Source organism: Cydia splendana, chromosome 20, assembly GCF_910591565.1.
Source record: "Cydia splendana chromosome 20, ilCydSple1.2, whole genome shotgun sequence".
In the NCBI taxonomy this organism is placed as follows: Eukaryota; Metazoa; Arthropoda; class Insecta; order Lepidoptera; family Tortricidae; genus Cydia; species Cydia splendana.
Genome location: NC_085979.1, coordinates 11,922,509 through 11,937,675, shown reverse-complemented (window position 1 = coordinate 11,937,675; position 15,167 = coordinate 11,922,509). Strand labels below are relative to the sequence as shown.

General features: G+C 39.8%; 1 protein-coding gene across 2 annotated transcripts in view; it reads right to left on the bottom strand.

Annotated features, from left to right (window-relative positions):
• Window positions 1–13,880, bottom strand: part of LOC134800749 (uncharacterized) — a 29,288-nt gene extending 15,408 nt beyond the window's left edge. For both annotated transcript variants that reach the window (XM_063773289.1, XM_063773288.1), the window contains exons 1-6: window positions 13,715–13,880; window positions 13,105–13,319; window positions 12,133–12,309; window positions 10,524–10,622; window positions 9,022–9,126; window positions 5,987–6,125 (exon numbers count right to left, since the gene is read on the bottom strand). In XM_063773289.1, the coding sequence (XP_063629359.1) occupies window positions 5,987–6,125; window positions 9,022–9,126; window positions 10,524–10,622; window positions 12,133–12,309; window positions 13,105–13,319; window positions 13,715–13,850 (871 nt within the window). In that variant the 5' untranslated portion in view covers window positions 13,851–13,880. The remainder of the gene's footprint in view (window positions 1–5,986; window positions 6,126–9,021; window positions 9,127–10,523; window positions 10,623–12,132; window positions 12,310–13,104; window positions 13,320–13,714) is intronic.
• Between the last annotated feature and the right edge of the window lie 1,287 nt (window positions 13,881–15,167).

Sequence of the window (15,167 nt, the reverse complement as noted above, 5' to 3'; positions counted from 1 at the left end):
GGGGTGGTGCAAGTAGCGCTTAATGGTCATTAAGGGTGGTAATCCACGTAAAATAATGCAAAACGTTGTATTGTCACACTTAGAGATGGGTCGCGGGTATTTACCCAATTTACCCACCCAGGTAAATACCCATCTACCCGGTATTTACCCGTATCTACCCAAATGGATGGGTAGATTCATTTCTTGTTGCACATGTTGATTTGTGTTAAAGTGGAGATATAAATCGAGTTAATGGTTGTAATTATTGTGTGTCATTTAAGGGTCGTTCTCTCATTTCGTGCAAATCGGTGATGTTCTCTCGATTTGTAAATTTTCTTTTAAATGGTAAATTTTTGGGTTTTCATGCATTGTGGATTCATTTATTGACACTTTTATGCTAAAGGCACCTTCGTAACCTTATTCCTTTTCATTTAATAAGACTGGTGGTAATGAACTACGCGCTGGTAATGAAATGGGCATGGATGGTAATTTTATCAGTGGAGGGTAATGAAACAAACTTATGAAATCGCAATAAAAAAACTTTAGTTAATGAAAATTAACACCATTAATATAATGAACAACATTAAAATCACGTGTCTTAAGCGCTGTGCAGACGATCAAGCCGACTTAACAAATACTCCGGCTTGACAATCGCGACTTATGATTTACCACCTAGCTTGTAGCGATTGTCAAGCACAATTTACGTGATTGAAGACGTATTTCGTATTGTTTATTTATTTAATGATTACACAGCACTACATCAGTCTTGTCACTAACACACTGAGAAACTACATACTTTAATTTAAAATTAACATCCAAATACACTCGACTGCCAATCCATCCACCGTAGCTCCATAAACTCGCAAAATCTCAAGCACTCATGAGTTAACAGGAGATGCACCAGGAGAAGCCTAAGGGTTATATTTCTAATGTCCGGTACAAAAAGTCTTACAAGCCTCTCTACTAGTTCAAGGCAGCCAGAGTCTCCACGAAAAGCCCAACAAGCTAAAAGTAGTAGGCTTAAGTTGTGCCTCACCTCCAAAGAAATGAAGCCCAGGGTTCCTAAAATAAATATTTTTAGGTAATAAAACCTAAGGAAATTCTTTTGGACCTTTTCCAATAGTAGAATGTACGTTGACTCGTAAGGGATCCAGGCTAATGCTGACGCCTCCAACTTGCTTCTAATTGTAAAAAACTTTTATGGGGCAAGGGTCATGGAATTATCTGACAATGCGAGTGACAAAGCCTAATCTACTGAAGCTACAGTACCAAGTGCTTTGATATGGTCGTGAATGTTAGCCGCGTATCGAATATGACCGCAAGATCCTTTACTGAGACGACTCTTGAGCATATGTAGGAAATAGGGCTTGATTAAAACTACACACTTGACACTTAGCCGCATTGAAAGTCAGTTTGTTACCCCGACTCCATTGGAACAGAGATGATGAAACATCCTCCTGCAGCAACTTACAATCCTCCTCCTTCTCAACTCAATATACCAATTTAAGATCGTCGGCGTAGAGTAGACACAAGCGTTATGGATAACCGAGGGCAGGTCATTGACCATTATTCCAAATAGGAAAGGCCCCAAGATTGAATCTTGGCTGTCACCAAAACGAGTATGGTACGGATCTGGTACGAAGTGGCCATGCTGGTCGTTGCGTGCTGCGGTTTATCACGCAGATAACTGGCAAAAATGTTAAGCAAATGTGGATTGAACCCAATAGCGTCTAGTTTGTGTAGGAATACATCGTTACCCACACGATTGAAGGCTTTTCGGAAATCATAATACAGGACGTCTATCAGGATACCCATATCCAGATGCTCTGAGATGGTGTCACTGTCAACCAAGGTCAGGTTAGTTTTCACAGACCGTTTCACTCTGAAACTATGCTGAGTGTTGCACAGGAATAATGGTTTCACTTGTTTCGACAACGTGCCATGGAGTATGGACTCAAACAGCTTTGCTAAAGCTGAAAGAAAAGAATACCTTGACTTTGGGTCGGTCTTACCCGTGAAATCTTCCAATGATGATGATATGTACTTGTGGAGAGTAGGTACCAGATTAAGCATGGAGTGTATTGGACCATTCAAATGCTCTAAACACCCCTTTAAGATATATGCAGGTACCTAAGTAGTCTGGACCAACAGTATAGAAGCCCGAAAAACTTACTTTGGTGTTAAGTCCCCTTACATTTTGGTAAATTAGATCCAGTGAAGGTTTCAAATCAGGATTCCGAACTAAGTATTACTGGTTGGTTTTTGTCTGACTCCCATTGACGTTGGATTTACGAAATGACCACGATTATCGGGCTACATAGTTGGAAATAAACAGGATTCATACATTGTCGAGGGTACTCCTATTTTGAAAGTCTTGGAGTCCCCTTTGAGCTTAAGTTCATCGACAGTGCACCATGAATAACAGCAGATATGCCCGTATGTCCTCCGATCCTCAAGCTATATTCCACAGATGGATGAACTTGCGATGGTCCACCGCCCTGAGAGGGATTTTACACCGCTTTTTACTGCTGGTATCAGTTTTCTGAGATTTATCACGCACGGATTGGGAATTGTCGCTTTTGACGGCGGAGGCACTATTATTGCTTATCGGCCTGTGTTTATGTTTCTGTAGTTTCTGCCCTTTATTCCAAACATTTGCCCCGTTCTCTACCTTATCGTCGACAGGTATTAGATGATTCCAACTCACTTAGTCTCTTAGTAACGTGTCAAATTTCTCAGCACAGTCCTTGAGTGCGTTCTGGTATTATATATAGAGCGGCAGATTATGTTAATCTACTGCGCTCTAATTAATTCCAAAAAATCACCAGTTGGGCTCCCCTATATATTATTACATAGTTTTAAATGCTTATACCAACATTCTAGTTATAATAACTTAACCCTCTTTCCATTAAATGCACTGCCTGTACGGTTACCATCAGTTTGTCACTGACATAAACGCCGTCGAGAACGTAATTTACTTTCTATACATCCCGTTTGCACTAATATGCGAGTGCGAGCGAGATGTATAGAAAGTAAATTACGTTCTCGACGGCGTTGATGTCAGTGACAAACTGATGGTAACTGTACTGATATACATTATCATTACCTTCTAAATTCGTTCATTACCTTCCCTGGCAAAATTGGAAGGAAAAGAAATGAATGAAACAGATATGAATGAAGTTTTGGAAGTTTTCGTCGCCTAGGTCGGTTGATATCAGACCTTGATTTCGCAGAATAAGCCATACGAAAGGCAACCCTAAAACAAATCAATTAGGTATAATTTTAATAATGTACAATTGGTACTTACTGTATAAATCACTAGATGGCGATGAAGATTTATCTGAACCACACTCCTTCCCGACACGAGAGAACGTAGGTATTTTCGTCAAAAGCAACATACGGACGACCGCTGTGGTAGCACGCGGCCAACTGACTGACGAACAATGTGTTGTATCCGCGGGAAGTGCTATATACCCTTGCTATATAGCAAAATATAGCTAATCCATTTCTCGCGTCGGTAATGAAGAAATTGCTTGGACCATCACTTATAAGGCTGTATAGTTTTATTGTTAATTTCTTAGCGTATAATATTATAGGATATAAAACATAACTAAATTACTTGTTTACTGAACTAACAACAAGTTTTCTATTTTTAGTATCTTAAGGTTCAAATGGAGGTCAAAGTTTAACTTCGCGCGTTACATGCAGAGAGGAATGAAAATAGTGGGGGTTAATTGTAAATATAAAGAAAATAACCACCTTTTTAGAATTGTTCATGGCGGGCCAATATACTTTAGGTCCTATGTTACAACCTTGCATTAACAGATATTCGAAAACACCATCACATTTTTGGTAAATTGCAAATAATACCGATTTGCACGAAATGCGAGAATGACCCTTAAAATGAAATGGTTTAGTGAAACCTGTAGTTGTAACTAAGGAATTTTTAGTATAATTTTGATAAATAATAAAAAAGGCCGTCATAAGTGTATTTATTTAAAGATTTGAGTAATTTATCGTACTTATACGTTGATAATACACATTCGAACTTCGGTCGCGGGGGGTGCGGTTGGGGGGAAGGGGGTTAAAGTGAACTTTTTCATATTTCTTGGAATCTGTCATTAATATCAAAAAGTGTTGTATGTATAAACTAAAGTAGACAGAATTTCCTACAAAAAAGGTTATATACATTTTTGTCCTAAAACTAACTGTATTTGACTTATGAGCTTCCCAAGTTGTGATACTGCACAATTTTTTTTTATTATCATTCATAAGTAGTATTTATTTTCATCTTTCTAATGTATATTAAAAGCGTTTTAAAACATTTCCGGAAGCCAGGGTATGATTTTACACGATTTTCATAATTGGACTGATATGTTAAAATCGAACTTCACCTCATAGCAACCTTTTCGTAATTAGTTTGAACATACATTTTATGTAACATTATAAAAAAATACATAAATGAATCTTATTTATAATCACATACCATTAAACACATCAAATTTAGAAGCAAAACGAAAATACCCGCGTATTTACCCGCGGGTAGGTAAGTATCGGGTATTTACCGGGTAAATACCCGCTCTCGGGTATTTACCCGGGTAGTTACCCATCTCTAGTCACACTTAGCACTTGGCACCTTAAGGCTCCGTCACGCAGGCGCGTTTTGCGGGCGGCGCGTGAGGGCGCGCCGCTTTTACATATAAAACGCTCACGCCGCGCTCACGCTCCGCCCGTAAAACGCGCCTGTGTGACGGAACCTTTAATGTGATAGCTTAAGTAGATGGCGCTGCATGGTCAATGGGCCATGGTGCAATGTCTCGCCCGAGACACGAAGCACGTCACGTCTACACAGAATTGCTTCGCGAAGCGGTTATTCGGTCACATTTAGGAATTTTAGGATACGAATTACTACGTATGATTTTGACTAGCCATTCCTTCCGACAGGCGAGGTGGTAGGAGGCAGGACAGCGCAGACACTCGCGACGCTTGCCCTCACTACTGCGGCATACAAGGCACCACGATATGGGAGCTACTTTTCCTACAGACGTACTTATAGTATAATTCCAATAGATGGCGCTTTAATCAATCCAATCAGAATCCAATGCAGTGACGGTTAACTTCATAATGGGGTAAGCAACTGTCAAAAAGGTTATAGATAGCTACTTATCTTGGCTTATACAAAACAACTTACGTATGATTTTGACAAGCCATTCCTTCCGACAGGCGACATGGTACGCGGCAGGGCAGCGCGGGCACTCGCGGCGCTTTCCCTCGTTGCTCCCACACACGAGGCACCAAGATATTGGAGCCACTTTTAATATACATCCAATAGACAAACGTACTTATAATATACTTCCAATAGATGGCGCTTCAGAATGGGGAAGGATGCTATCAAAGGTTTTATAGGGACCGGGCGCGTGGGAGGGTCTGCCATATTGTGCCCTGAATCGGAAACATATCGTCGGCCTCAGTCGCAAACCTCGTAACTCCATTTCAAGGAAATTAATAATTGCTACCTTGGACAACAATACTTAACAATAACAACGATACTCCTCCGGGGGAGTTACGAGGTTTACGACTTAAGCCGACGATATGTGCACATGTAAATTGCCAAAGCAAGCTACCATCTACCGTTCTCGTCGGTACGTTTCCTTGTGCATAGGTTCTGCCATCTTGTGGGCTACATCGGAGGTCGCGCCAAAAATCTGACGGCTCCTATGAATGAATGAATGAAAATGAATGAAAACATTTATTTTCAGGCAACTATTGGCCCATAGATAAATACCTTAAAACTAGCATACATATTATTACAAAATATATCTTAAAACTAAAAACACAATTATGGCTGCGATGCAGTTCGCAACCCCGCAGTGTCAGGGAGCCGGCCGCGGAACCGCCGGAACTTGACACCCTTCGGCCAAAACTCCTCCTTGGTGAAGGTCCTATGCTGCCCCCTATAGTTCATGCACGGGGCCTGTAGATTAGGGCCAGTATAAAAACAACTTACGTATGATTTTGACAAGCCATTCCTTCCGACAGGCGACATGGTACGCGGCGGGGCAGCGCGGGCACTCGCGGCGCTTTCCCTCGTTGCTCCCACACACGAGGCACCAAGATATTGGAGCCACTTTTCGAACTGGTGTATTCTGAAATAATACATCAAGTTTTTTAGTTTATAAAACAAACGAATTAGAGCAAAAACAAGTTAAGTATGAAATACTTAAATTCGCGTTAAAAAGATAACTTTGGTATCTGAAGCTACATATACTATAGTCTGTATCTTTAGGTATTTAAATAAAAGTAAACAAAATCTACCCTCAAATGGCTCTTTAAGCCAGTTGAGGGTAGATGAAAACATTACATGATCAAATAATGTATGTAGGTTAAAGTCAGGTCGTTCAGTGACTGATACAGGTGGTTTTGTATTTGGTTGGTTAACATCAATAAATGTAAAAAAAAAAACAAATTATTAGTTTACTTTTATTAGAGGGGTCCTGTCATAGTAAATTTTGTAGTCACAGTAAATTTACTGCCATCTATCGACACACGACTAAAACTCAAAATGAAAACGTATAAAACTATCGAAAAAATTTATATATATGGATAAATGATTTTATTATTTTATATCATTTTGACCCATGTTCATTCACTGATACGTATGTGTTAAAATTGTTAAATATAAAACGGTGTCGTCAACGCCATCTAACCGACCATAGGCCAAAGGTGTGTGCGCCATCTATCCGAGAATGACTTTTTCTTGATTTCCGAGGCACGTTTTTTTCTTAGACTTTATTCATCTTATACGGAGTTACATATGTCTTTGCTTTTATTTAAATACCTAAAGATACAGAGTATAATTACGGGCATAGATATACCTTATCCTATTGTAAGTACTAAGTTTCAGAGCCATCTAGCTAGTCGTTTTAAAATGACAGCGTAACTACGTTTGTATGGAGAACCGAGCTCGCTGCGGACTCTTACCCCTTATTCATAAAACTTTACGGGCTTGATTTAGTTAAATTATGTTTTATCCCTTTCTTACAAATACATAAGTCTAAATGACAGATAAAGACAAACGATTATCAGCTAATTGCGGCTTGTAGCGCGTTTATGAATAAGGGGGTGAGATTCAGCTGTCCGTCCGTCTGTCTGTCTGTCACCAGGCTGTAACTCATGATCCGTGATAGCTACACAGTTGAAATTTTCATAGATGATGTATTTCTGTTGCCGCTATAACAACAAACACTAAAAAAAAAAAAAAAAATTAAGTGGGGCTCCCATACACCAAACCTGATTTTTTGACGTGTTTTTTTTTCGTATAAAGGTACGAAACCCTTCGTGCGCGAGTCCGACTCGCAATTAGCCGGTGTTTTATTCGTGATTGTGTCGCACAAGCATACTCAGTACAAAAATACAAAGAATACCATAATGTTTGTGCCCCACACTGAAAGCTTACACACATGAGTTAATTCTTGAGATTAGGTATCTGAGCGAAACCTAAGCTCTTTGTCGATGCAACTGGGTAAGCGCTCCATGTACATATAAGTAGGTATCTCTATAATAAATAGTAAATCGTGGGTAAACATTGGATTTTAGTGCCAACATTAGTCGCTAGATGTCTCTGGGTGTATATTAGATGTCGCTATCGTTTGTCTTTCTTGGGCTATTGTATAATAGCAATAATAATATATCTAATACAAATCGACGCAGGACAATAACAAGACTATTTTTGAAGTTGTTCTTACAAATTCCAGTAAGAACGATGAAATGTTAAAAGTCTGGTTCATAAAATATGGACTCGATTCAGGTTCAAAGGCTTGCGACGGTTTTAATTTTATTTTGATACGACCTTGTAGAACGCGAACACGATTAGCGCCAAGACTCGTCAAGTCGTATCAAAACCATAGTTGTGAAAAATCGAAGTCATGGTTTAAGTTTAAGCACTACGCGGAAGCACTAACGCCACCACCCTATGTTAGGTCGCATCAAAACGTCGGATTTAAGGTGTATTTCCATACTAATAATAAGTTATTATAAAGGCGGTCTTTCTATTACCTCTTCACGCTTAAACCGCTGAACCGATTTAGTTAAAATTTAGTATAGAGATAGTTTGAGTCCCGAGGAAGAACATAGGATAGTTTTTATGTCGGAAATCATCCCTGAAGAGAGTGCGAAGGGGGGTATATAATTGAAAGAGTTAATGAATTGCCTAATAATTGAAGTAAAGTCTATTTTTTTATTCGGTAGACTAAAATGACATTTCTTAGTATAAAATGACAGATGATGTTCATACTGAGAAATGTCATTTCAGTCTACCGAATAAAAAAATAGACTAAGCAATGCGCGAATTGAATGATCGCTATTAGCATTATCCAGGCGCTATACCTACTTTAGCTGCTGTCACTAATTCCACGCAGACGAAGTCGCGGGCAAAAGCTAGTATTAAATAATATCGCGGTAGACCCGTTCATAGGGGTCGTCCAGAAATCATGTGATTGTTAAGACAACACCATTTCCCATACAACAAACGTGATTTTTTTTACTTTTTTTGCGTTATGGTACGGAACCCTTCGTGTGCGAGTCCGACTCGCAATTGGCCGGTTTTTAAAAGAAGATTGTAGAAGGAAGTCAGTGGCAGGAAGGTTAAGAGGCCATCAACGTGCACACTAGCGCCACAGCTAAATAATCGTGATTATTTAAATTTAACGAAAGATATTGAAAAAAGGGGGCCGCTACGTACTGTATTGTGTATTTAAGGACCTTTTGAATATATTAGACTAGTTTTTATGTTGCTGGATTCGTCAATATATGCGTCCAAAGTTAAAACGGCCGTTTTTGTTTTGAGTTCCTAGATAGACGAATCCAGCAACGTAAAAACCAGTTTGATGTATTCAAAAGGTACTTACACGCACAATACAGTACGTAGCGGCCCCCTTTTTTAAATATATTTCGTTAAATTTAAATAATCACGATTATTTAGCTGTGGCGCTAGTGTGCACGTTGATGGGCTCTTAAGTTAAGGTCTACGATGCAGCATGTTACCTCTCCTGTCTCATTTTCAGCGTTCGCCGGCAGTCGTTTATGCACGTAGTTGTACCTCCAGCATTGGTGCAGATAATCTTCTATCTCGCGCTCCGTCATTATATTCTATGATAGCAAAAAAAAAACTTGTCATAAATTCATAAAAACATAACACATTCGAGTGCTGGGAACCCACTCCGCGGGGGCTCTGTTCGACTGCTCGTAGTAGTTTTCATCTACAAAGCGGGAAAACGCTGGGATTGGCTAGTAGGGCTACGAATTATAATGTCAACCTAATAAATAATAAATTAATTATAATGGATTAAATAAAATAAAAAAGAAAAAAACCAAAAGAACGAGACTTTAGATTTGGCATTTGCAATGGTATATTTTTTTTTACACACTTCCAGCGCCATCTGTGTTAAGCTATGCACATTTATCCTCATTCTTCCACATAATGAGCGCTGGTGGCCTAACGGTAAGAGCGTGCAACTTTCAATCCGGAGGTCGCGGGTTCGAACCCCGGCCGTTCTAATGAGTTTTCGGAACTTATGTACGAAATATCATTTGATATTTACTAGCTGCCTTTCGCTGAAGGAAAACGTCGTGAGGAAACCGGGCTCATCCCAATAAGGCCTAGGCGATTTGGGTTAGAAGGTCAGATGGCAGTCGCTTTCGTAAAAACTCGTCCCTACGCCAATTCTCGGGATTAGTTGCCAATCGGACCCCAGGCTCCCATGAGCAGTAGCAAAAGCTGGGACAACGCGAGGAAGATGATGATTTTTTCCACTTAATATGATTCTTCCTCTTAATATGAAGAGTAGGTACATGTCTTGATTAAATTTTCAAGTTTTTGCTGTAAACACGTCAAGACGTAACATTGGCAGAGTGTCACCTAAATGCTACAATGTTATTAGAGTAAGACCAAGAAAAGTCTGCAACAATTATGAAAGTACATATGACGTATAAATAACGCTTGCATTGCGTATGCTATCAAAATCGTTGCATACTTTTCTTGGTCTAACTCCACAAGCTTTTTATTAACTTGCAATGTATCTAGGTAATGTAACTATTAACTATGTGTGTAGGGGTCAAATCCTGCAAGTTAAATTTGACCCACTTCTAAACTTCCAACGAAGCTGAAAATTTGCATACATATGTAAGTCGGGTGACAATGCAATATTATGGTACCATCGAGCTGATCTGATGATGGAGACCGGAGGTGGCCATAGGAACTCTGGTGATAAAACAACGCAACCTAATTGTGTTTGGGGTTTTAGAATTGTCTCGATAAGTATTAGTTGCATGTGGAAAGAAAAGTACAGTCAGCGATAAAAGCTTGTACCAAAAATGAAATTATTGCTTAAAACTTATTGTTCTTCTTTTTTTTCGTCGTTCCCTCATGACTGAGGATCGTGACCAACAACTATGTCCCTCCATTTATCGCGAACAAGGGCTATGTGGGCTGCCCTTGTTGGAATTGTTAAAGAATCTCAGGAATTGTTAAAGAGGCTCAAGGTTACCTTGATGACCAGGTCGAACTTATCCTCCGTGCTGGCGTCCACTTGCAGGAGATAGTCAAGTGTGTCGCGACTCTCAATAGTTTGCTCCTTCATCAGCACCTACAAAATGCAAAGCTTTAGCAGAGAGAAAATAGTGTAGAGTAGCTTTCCTTATCATAGATGGCGTTATAGGTATACTATTTGACGACCGGTCTGGCCTAGTGGGTAGTGACCCTCATACCTATGATGCCGATGGTCCCGGGTTCGAATCCTGGTAAGAGCATTTATTTGTATGATGATACTGATATAGATATTTGTTCCTGAGTCATGGTTGTTTTCTATGTTGTTATTGTCTGTCCTAGGGCACCCCAGGGCCTCCACAAGATCCTTCCACGCCTTCCTGTCTTGAGCAACCGTCTTGGCCTCGTTCCAGCTCAGTCCTACGGCTGTCAGCTCGTTCTCTACGCTGCGCCTCCAGGTGTGTACAGGGCGTTTGCGGGCTTGCTTCCCGCCCTGAGGCCGCCACTCGAACGCGATACTGGCGTTGTTCGTACCTCCTCTTCGCAGGGTATGACCGATCCGTCTCCACTTCCGCAGCGCTACTTCTTGGACGATCGGAGGTTGTCAGCACATACTCCACAAATCCTCATTTCTTATAGTCTTCGGCCAGAATATGCGGAGGATCGACCGGAGGGACTTATTGACAAACACTTGTAGCTTGTGTGTCAGCCCTTTTGTCACTCTCCACGTGTTTTCTATGTATTTAAGTATTTATATATTACATATATCGTTGTCTGGGTACCCACAACACAAGCCTTCTTGAGCTTACCGTGGGGCTTAGTCAATTTGTGTAAAAATGTCCTATAATATTTATTTATTTACTATGTATGCATTGCATTTTACGCATTTGACTCCCTGAGACATAACGCAAACGCGAACGCTAGTCACACTACCAAATGAAATTTACACCAGGGGTTCAGATATTTATAACATGCTTGACCATTGACATATACAGTTCATAAAACTAAAATACAGATTAGAAACAGGATCAAATTATTACTTTATATTACATAAGAACATGATTTCATTTACATGCCGTATTTTGTCTAGTTTCTTACAAAAAACTGCAGTATTTTTATGAAATCCTATATGCATGAATGTTTTTAAAAAATTTCTTGACAGGTTCATGTTTTCATTGCAAAATTTCACAAGCTGCAGATTTTACTTCATGACTCTGATTATAATGTTTTATTTTACAATCATATCATATATGTATGCTCCAGTATATTCTGGGTATAATCAATGGTTTCTTTTGATATCGGCAAGAGAACCAATAGATACAGGGCCCATGTGCTCTTACAATTCATGTACCTACACTATATTTTTATTAGCCTATGTGTGTGTCCCACTGCTGGGCAACGGCCTCTCCTCTTCCTTTCCAATCCTCCCTGTGCTGAGCAAGATTCTGCCGATCCCGCTGGAATGCTTCCAAGTCGTCCTGCCATCTCTTTCTCGGTCTGCCTCTCCCTCAACTACCCTGGGGATGCCAGCTAGTGGCTATTTTGGCCCATCTGTCATCATGCATCTGGCAGACATGTACACTATGTAATAAAAAAAATCCTGTTTTCACCTTATAGTATGTATCGAAGAACATTTCCTTTCCCCTCCGCACAAACTCCCTAAAAGAGTTCTCATGTTTGCCCTGCTTGAGCGGTTGGTGGGAGTGGTCATATTTGGCGTTGAAGTCTGGCGTTTTGTAGTGGTCTGGCTTCACGTTGAAGGGCAGCAGGGGATCTACCTTTGTGATCTGCAATGGAAAAATTCAGTATTCAGTTCTTTATTAATTATTTTGTGGTGACAGTCTAGCGAACTTCACTGAGGATGAGGTTTGGCTGAAAGGTGTCAAATTCCAGGGGTTTGTGGCTGGCTCCCTTAGTCCCTGGCATTGCAAGTTTGCAAAATGTATTTTTTTTTTGGTTAAAGATATATTTTATAATAACATGTATGTTAGTTTTAAGATATTTATCTATGGGCTAATATAGGTATCACCAATTTGTCACCAAGTGTTTCTTAAGGGGTCCGATTTTTTAAAATAATATGGCCATCACGGTCTGTTTCTACTTGAGTTTATTTAATACGTATTAAAATAATATAGGTTGGCAGTCCGGATCCGGACCACGGTCCGCCATTTGGTGACTTCTGGGCTAATAGTTGCTCGAAAACAAAGATTTTTCATTTTATTTATTTGTGATAACAAACACATTTAAGATTAACAGACAATATACAAGCTTCCCTACAAATATTAAAGCAAAAGTAACTCTACACTCTGTCTGTCTGTTACCCTTTACTTCACGCTTAAACGGCTAATCCAATTGAGGTGAAATTTGATATGGAGATAGTTTAAGGCCCAGGAAAGGATGTAGGCTAGTTTTTATCCATTATCATCATCATTCTACATAGACAAAGTTACAGGCAGAAGTTAGTGTTATAGTTTTTAAGTTGGTATGGCATGCTACTGATTGCTACTCTATTGTACTACGCTAAAGCAGTTTCTCGAATGGCTGATTAAACAATTAAAATTTAGTTTGTAATTTTTATTTACCTTCTTCACAGCCCCAGGGCTAGTTTTAGTAACAACACCCTTCGGTTTGATCACTCTGCTAGGTCCGTAGAATGGTCTGCACCTCTCTGCGAGACGCAGGGCAGTCCAGGGTATCCAAAGTCGCTGTTTTGTGCAGAATGTTTCAACATGATAGCACAACTCTTTCTTCCACTTAACTTTATCAGAGGCATCCTTTTGCACTGTTACGCCTAAAACTATAAAATTATGCTTACTATACTCTCTTGCTGCGGCTCTGTAGTCCGTGCAGAAGACGTTAAACTGGAATTTTAATACTTTATTTATTGTGGTAAAGCTTTATGTACTATTCCCACCAACCGGCTGGAATCGGGCTGTGCCTATACATTACGGAGTCCGTCCGGAGACTCCGGAGCCGTCTGCGGAGAGCCGACCGGGCCGGCTTGTGGCCGTACAAATGTGAAATGCGTTCCGACTCCGCCCGTCCGGTGGAAATCGTACTTTAAGCGGGCTACCTAGCAACAAAATAATTGTTCTCAGTTCAGATTCAAAAGTCATACAACTTGTAAAGTTACAAACAAAACAAAAAAAGGTGATATTAAATATGAATATAGCTTAAAAATAGAAATCTTACTTTTATCACCATGAAATCGACCACGATTGTCCTTCACTACTGTGACTTTTGCGTAAGTTTTCTTGGATAACCAAGCTATGGCGACGTCGCCCACTTTCCATATGTAAATAGTTTCACTGGTTTCATTTCCACACATGACTCTTTTATTATAATAAAATTTATTCAATATACATATCCGATTTTATAATATACAATTAGAGAAATATTACGAATGTAAATAAAAAGCTGCAAGACAATACCTACTCTCAGTATATATAAGTTACTCTATGATACCTACTGTAAACTTGACAATTCCAGGAAAAGCCGAATAAACTTTCGTAGATTTCAAAAACAACTTATCCGCTACTTCCGTTAGTACACAATAAATTAAATTATTTATCATTTATATTTCAAACAATTTCAAGGCTATTCTATTTCACATTCACAAATAATGAGAATAAAAACTTCAAAAAAGCGATCGCGGATCGGAAATTCCGCATGGGAAACAATGGCCACCGCGGGAAAGTTTGAACGGAATGAAAAGAGAATGAAAACATTGAGATTCTTGCTTGCTATTGGCTAAAATACACTGAGTCTCCAATGCTACCAATATCAAACAACAACAATTAAAGTGTTGCCATGTAATTTCTTTGTTATACAGCGCCATCCAGTGTCGAGTAGAATCACTAATAGCGCTAGCCGGCGAATAAACTTTGTTATAGCCTACTAGATGGCAGTAGTAGTCCCAAAAATAGTTCAACTGGCTAAAGCTAAGTTGCAAGTGTTATATAAACGTTCTATTTTCATAAAAGTGTGTGTGTGTGACGACCTGGTAAAGGTCGCGGGAGTCCGCTGGATGCGGGTGGCGCAAGACCGGTCATTGTGGCACTCTTTGGGGGAGGCCTATGTCCAGCCATGGACGTCCTCTGGCTGATATGACGATGATGATGATGATGATGTGACGTTTAAAATAACACTTGCAATCTTGGCAATCAAAATCGCTGCCAACAGTAAACGGAAATTTCCGTTCACTGGCTGCCAATTAAGCTTGGTCTACTCTAATCCGTTTCTCATGCTCCCCTAATGCTTCGTATTTCATCTTACCTACCTTATTCGCGTAGTAAATAAAGGATAGGATATAGGTTAAAGTTCATGATGTAGATAATAATTCAGGATCACCGCTACCCCAGGTTATTGTTATTGATCCCGCCCGTTGGCGTTGACTGTCTGGCTGTCTGTGCACACCAGCGCCTCTGTCGGCATCCTATGAAAACATACGAGTTTCATGTGCATTTTATGTAGAGTTGCGTTTCATGCGTTTGAAATGATTTTTTAAGTAAATTCGGTATGAATAAGGGTTTATATTTAAGATGTTTTAAAGTATTAGACAAGTTACTAATGATTACAGCACGATTACCTCAAGTTTTAAGGGGCCCACTGATTAACAGTCCGCCGGACGGTATCGGCCTGTCAG